The sequence below is a fragment of the Coffea arabica genome, chromosome 2c (assembly GCF_036785885.1).
Source record: "Coffea arabica cultivar ET-39 chromosome 2c, Coffea Arabica ET-39 HiFi, whole genome shotgun sequence".
NCBI classification, from domain to species: domain Eukaryota; kingdom Viridiplantae; phylum Streptophyta; class Magnoliopsida; order Gentianales; family Rubiaceae; genus Coffea; species Coffea arabica.
The window spans coordinates 30,126,032-30,132,370 of NC_092312.1; the positions used below are offsets into that span (position 1 = coordinate 30,126,032).

General features: G+C 37.8%; 1 protein-coding gene across 1 annotated transcript; it reads left to right on the plus strand.

The window, feature by feature from the left end:
• Nucleotides 1–4,792: 4,792 nt before the first annotated feature.
• Nucleotides 4,793–5,905, plus strand: LOC140035606 (uncharacterized). The gene has a single exon (XM_072076903.1). The coding sequence runs from the start codon at nucleotides 4,793–4,795 to the stop codon at nucleotides 5,903–5,905; it is 1,113 nt and encodes a 370-aa protein (XP_071933004.1).
• The last annotated feature ends 434 nt before the right edge of the window (nucleotides 5,906–6,339 follow it).

Sequence of the window (6,339 nt, forward strand, 5' to 3'; positions counted from 1 at the left end):
AGCTTCTTTTGGAAGCCTCATTTAGATCAAAATTCCCTCTCTCTTCCTCCCCAAGACAGCCAGCCATTGAGCTTGCAAAACAACACCAAAGTTCTCCAAATATCTTCACAAAATCTTCATCAATCTTCATCCAATTCACATCAAATTTCATCCACACTTGGCTCATCACTTGGAGACCTCATTAAGCTACAAAAAAAGGCTGCTGTCCACGGCTATCTTAGGCTAAGGAGGGGCCGAAAATTTCTGTCTTGTTCATCTAGCGAAGTAAGTCACGATCAACCTCGATAATCTTGAATTATGGAAGTTCTATTGCACGTCTAAGCTTATGCATGCATGTGGGTAGCTTGATTATATTGGAAAAATAGTTGTGTGGGCTCTATGAACTCCCGCATTTGATGGATGGACTGATTTGGTGAATAATGATGTTATTAACATTAGTTTAGTGCTTAAATTAGTGAAATAATGTTGGGTTGTTGATAGAAACTTGAGGATGGTGCAATGACCAAAAGTGACCATTTTGCCCCTCTTATATTCATGCACTTTGATGTAAAATTTTGACGTTCCAAAGGCTTGTTTATGTTGTTTACATGTTATAGTGAGTGTGTAAAAAGTTTCATTGAAAAATAACTTGATTTGGTCACTCAAATGTTGGAATTACGAAAGCTTAGAAATCTGAAAAATGTTCCCGTCACTGCTCTGGCAGTTGTTTTGTTTCGGCTATAACTCATTGCTCCGATGTCAGAAACGAGTGCTGTTTGTGGTACTAGAAACTAGACATTCCCAGATTTCCAGTGGTATAAAATGTACATTCTGATTCCACCTGAGTAGTCCATACCAATCGTTTAAATATGACTGTCCTGTTTCACGTCTACACTGGGAGCTCTGTTTTGAGCAGTGAATTGATGCTCAAATGTGAGCTAGTTGTGGACCGATTTTGGAAATGATTTCTTCTAAGAAATTGTAGCCTTATGAATCTAGTTTTCAACTCCACTAACCATGCTCAATTCCGAGTTGAATTGAGTAACTTATGACCAGATTTCGAAACCAACTTTGTAGGCGGAAACCCTCATTTTGGACAGGTTGTAACCAATATTGATTTGGGACTTGTTGTTTCGAAATTCTTAGTGTCAATCACCTACCAAACACATCTTGGATGCTTTTTAGACATTGTCTACCTAAATGAACCAGATTTAAGATGTTTCTTTTGGCCAAACGTTTAGAAAGAGAAATTTACATACAAGGCAGATTTGCTTTGAAAACTTGTGGAACTTTAACAACTTTGTTAACTGACTTCTGTTCGTATATTTCGATGAAATTTTATAGTGGAATAGCACTCATATGGTACTATAATACTGCCAAGTTTGGTGTCATTCGAAGTCCTTCTCGATGCCTAATAGATGTCCCAAAGTTTGCATTTTAAATTTGAAAAATTTTTCCCTTTCTCTTGGCCGAATGGTCAAATTTGATTTGGGGAGTTATATTTCGAAAATTGTGATGTGCATTATCTTTAAATTGCTTAGTGGGTGTTTATGGGCTCTTGGTTTCGAAAATGGAGTGATTTAGGACTGATTTCATTGCACAAAACTTTTGCAAGCAAAAGAAAAGTGAGAAGGCAAATTAGCCTTGAAATATTTCTTGAACTTTGGTTGTTTTAATGACCGCCTTTCCGTGGAAATTTTTGTATGAAACTTGGTAGAAATGTTGTTCACACTTGGAGAATTTAATGTACCAATTTTGGTATATTTCTAATGCCGAATCGATGGCCAAATGATATTTTCAAGATAGTCTTTAAATCTGGAAAATGACTGAACAGTTTGTGAAATGTGACCAACTTTGGACTGATATCTCTCAATACTCAAAACTCCGATTCTTGTTTCGCTTACTTTGTTTTAAACTTTGATTGCAACTCTAATTGAGTTTCAAATCTGAGAAGTTAATTCAAATTCTGTGAATTTTGCCAAATTTTCAAAGTTGGCAAAAAACCAACCTTGAAACTGCCTTGATAGCCTAAAACAGTAAATTTGAGCCACCATATCTTGGTGTTCGAAACTCCAATTCTTGTTCCGCTTGTTGTGTTGAAAACTTTGATTGTAACTCTAATTGATTCCAAATTTCAGAGGCTAGTTTGTATTGTGTGAATTTTGCCGAATTTTCAAACTTTGTCAAAAACTAACTCCGAAACTGTCTTGCAAGCCTAAAACAGCAATTTTGGGCCAAATTTCGAATGCCTTCCACTTGGAATCATGGAAAAGTATATTCTAGAAATTTTTAGTACTTTGGAAGAAGTTTCGAACGGTATCAAGTTTTTCGATTTTGGACTTATAATGAGCGAGATATGATTTTTCAAAGATCTCGTATCAAAGTGAAAATTTTCGAAACTTAAAGAACTAGAGTTTTTCGAATTCTTCTTTTTCCCTCGATATCACATGAATGTTTTACACTTGATTTCAAAGATGAAAACTTAATTTCTCTTGTGCTTTAAAACCTCCACTTTTGAGCTTTGATTCGCGAGTAATTTAGGCTCGCTTTCGTGAGATTTTCTTGGATTGTACAAGCGTACAGTCATTCGTGATAATTGAGATATATAAATGATAGTTCACTATTAATTGTTCCGGCTCGCACGAGAACCTTCAAAAGAATTCCAAGGTAGACGCCTGAACATCAAGTGACATTTCTTCTTTGTTTATTTGGTGAGTATCAAGTATGTGTTAAATGCTTATGTGATTGAGATATTAGTTGTACAAGTGTTATACATGATACGTAAACTTGTCGAGCCGAGTGTGTACTGTATCGCACTCGTTCTTATTTGAAATGCGTGAAATTTTGGAGTACTTTCCAGCCTTCAAGCAGAAGTGAAAGCTCTCCTAAAGGGGGTTAGGTTTGACCTCATGCTTGACCTGACTTGATTCGCTTGACCTGACCTGACTTGCTTGACATGACATGTCTTGACCTGACCTGACTTGCTTGACTTGACATGTCTTGACTTGGAAAATATGCTATGGCTGCATAAGTCGATTGGAGCGATGTCTCATCGACCTCTGAATGATAGCAAGTACCACACCGATTTGGTGGGAGGTATCTCTCGAATCATCTCAGACATATTAATTGAACGATTGTAAGTACCACACCGATTTGGGTGGGAGGTACCTCTCGAGTCGTCTCAGTACCCTAGACCTCTGAACGATAGCAAGTACCACACCGATTCGGGTGGGAGATACCTCTCGAATCATCTCAGAACCCTAAAACATTCTAAGTCGATTGGAGCGATGTCTCATCGACCTCTGGACGATAGTAAGTACCACACCGATCCGGGTGGGAGGTACCTCTCGAATCGTCTTAAAACTATAAATTGAACGATAATAAGTACCACACCGATTTGGGTGGGAGGTATCTCTCGAGTCGTCTCAAAAATATACATGGAATACGTGAAGTGCTACGAACTCAAGTACCTACCCGGGGTACGGGGTGTCGTCACGAGAAAGTATTAAAATTGAACTGGAGTAAAGTAAGAAATCATTAGCTCCAGAGTGCTTCTACATCCTACTCAAGGGTGTTTATTATAAATTGTGAAATTTCTTGAATGTTATAGTTTTCACTATTGTGTAAGTGCTATTATTATTGAATTACTTGTCTTGCATATTTTCTTGGCCTCACGAGCATTCGTTCACCCCATTAGATTTGTTTTTCCTTAACAGGAGCTGAACTGGGAGGAATTCTGGAGAAGCTTAATTGATGCCTTACTTGATTAGCATTGTAAATGTATTTGTTTAGAATTTGATTTTGGAAGCTGTATATTTTTGGGATGTAAAGTAATTGGGTAGATTATGATGTAAGACTTGAATATTTATGAAGGAATTGACCTTCCTTTATCTCTCCGATTTTTAGTATCGATTGGTTATTATTGAGTGTAAATTGAATTAGTATCGAGTCCTGGTGAGAGTTAGGCAGGCGTCCCGCCGATACCCTTGGGTTCGCTCTTGGGAGAAATGGGGGCTTCACAGTTGGTATCAGAGCTTAGGTTTTAGATTTTTGTAGAGTATTCTAGGTCTAAAAGTTTAGGATACCAGATTGTGGGATTTGATTGTGTATTAAGTGCAACGTGATTTTGGTGCTTGAGGTTGTAGTACCACTTTTGCTTACAAAACATTATAAGACTTTACTCTTCAAGTTAGGTTGGAGGTGGGTCAAGATTAGAAAATCTAAATAGCCATCTAGTGAGTTTAAGGGTTAGAAACATTGCTTTCCTCACTTTTTTGCTTGTCGAACATTTCGAAAGAAAAGTTGAACCATTTGAACAATTTTGGCCTCCACTTTGAACTTGAAAATGAGACATCTTTGTATTCCGTTTGGTTTGACTTATTACTCTAGTTTGTACAAGAACTCTCACCTTGAATCTAGCGAGGAGACTGAGAATTTAGGAAGTAGCTCAAGCTTTTGGATGTAATTTGGAGTTATAATCATTTGAATGATGTGGCTTTGTATCATGGATTATTCTAGTTTTGTCCCTAACTAGGTTTATGATTTTTCTTTTGATCCTGCATAGTATAGTAGGGGTAGTGCTTGCCGTAAGGCCTTTTGTATTTTACCTGCAAGTACTATATTTGTGGTATTTAGTTGTCTATAACTTGTATTTGATACTATTAACTCGTTGTATGCACATTGACATATGATATGATTTCTAACTTATGCAAATAGCTATGTTTTGATTTAAAGTGTTTTTGCCATGTGTACCTGTTTTTCGATTCACATGCTTATACTTTCTACTTCTATTATGCGTTTAGAAACTTGTTAAATGAATCAACGAGAATGTGGACGGGGGCGTGGGCGTGGGTTTCAGCAACCCCGCACTCCCGAGAGAGGTGAGGGGTCCACGACTGGACCAAACCAAAATCCTAGAAACGAAGAGGGTGACCAAGTGGTTATGGCCATTAACCGCATGACCGATATTCTCAAGCGCTTAGTTGAGCATCAGGGACCTGAACCAGTCAATCAACCTAGGAACCAAGAGAGAGGTGAGGATAGAGCTTTCGAGCGATTCTTGAAATTCGCTCCCCCTAAGTTTCATGGAGGGTCTGATCCCAAAGTAGCGGAAAATTGGTTTAAAAGGATGGTTGAAATTTTTGCTGCTTTAGATTATACCGAGGAAAGGCAAGTGAATTTTGCCGTTTTTCAATTTGAAGGGGCGGCACGCTCGTGGTGGAATGTTGTTAGTGTAAAGTGGAAAAGAGAACAAATCTCTTGGACTTGGATTAACTTTGAGAGGGAGTTTAATATTAAGTTCCTCCCGCCAATTATACAAGAAAACAGGGAGGACGACTTTATTAAGTTAAAACAAGGGTTATTAAGTGTGGCCGAGTACGAGGAGCGGTTCACCAAACTTTTCAAATTTGCTCCTGAACTTGTACTTACCGAACGGAAAAGGATAAGGAGGTTTATTCAGGGGTTAAATGTAGAAATTCAAGAGTCCCTAGCAGCTGCTCAGATTATCACTTTTACGGATGCCTTAGATAAGACACAAAGGGTAGAAAATGCTAAGTCTCAATCTAAAACTTTTTACACTAGAAAGAGAGGTAACCTAAGTGATATTCCTAAACCATCCGAGAAGTCTACCCAACCCTTTGATATGGAAAAAGAGGTTGGAGGAGTGAAGATGCCTGAAAAATCCGGAGAAACTCCATCAAGCAAAGCCCCGCTAAAAGGAAATCGGAGTAGACGAGATCAACAAAAAGGGAAATCTCAAACTGGTCAAGCCGTGACTCCTCACGTAACTTGTGGATACTGTGGCCAAATTAACCACACTAAGGCCGAGTGCTGGAAAAAACAAGGAAAATGTCTGAGCTGTGGTAGTGCCGAGTATAAGTTTTTGAATTGCCCTAAATCTTCTAAAGGAAAAAGAAATTCTTAACCACCTGCTAAATCCACTGCAAAATCAATCGACTACTAGAAGGAGTGATTAATGCTAATGATTGTACAAGGGACCCAAGTAGTAGAAACTCTACGAGTAGGAGTAAATCTGACTTCACTCGACAAATAGGGATTGTAGTTTTACCCTATCATAGACTGGCACTTTTAGAGGTTGTAATCTTTTGTATAGGGGATGACATCCTTTTATTGTATACTGCGACTTAGCACATTTTAATCTTGTTGTTTCCCCTTTTCTTTTGAAACGATTTGATAAATTTAATATAATTTAGTGTAACCATTATGATCTTTTTGGCATATGAAAATCTACCTTGCTTTTAATTGATTTTACGACTTATATATATATGTAAACTATTGCTCCACGCCTCTAGACCTGTAATAAGATCATGAATGACACCTGAGAATAGTTAAATTCTA

Excerpts from the sequence above, each read along its gene's own strand:
- LOC140035606 (XM_072076903.1), top strand. The coding sequence starts at position 4,793 with ATGAATCAACGAGAATGTGGACGGGGGCGTGGGCGTGGGTTTCAGCAA.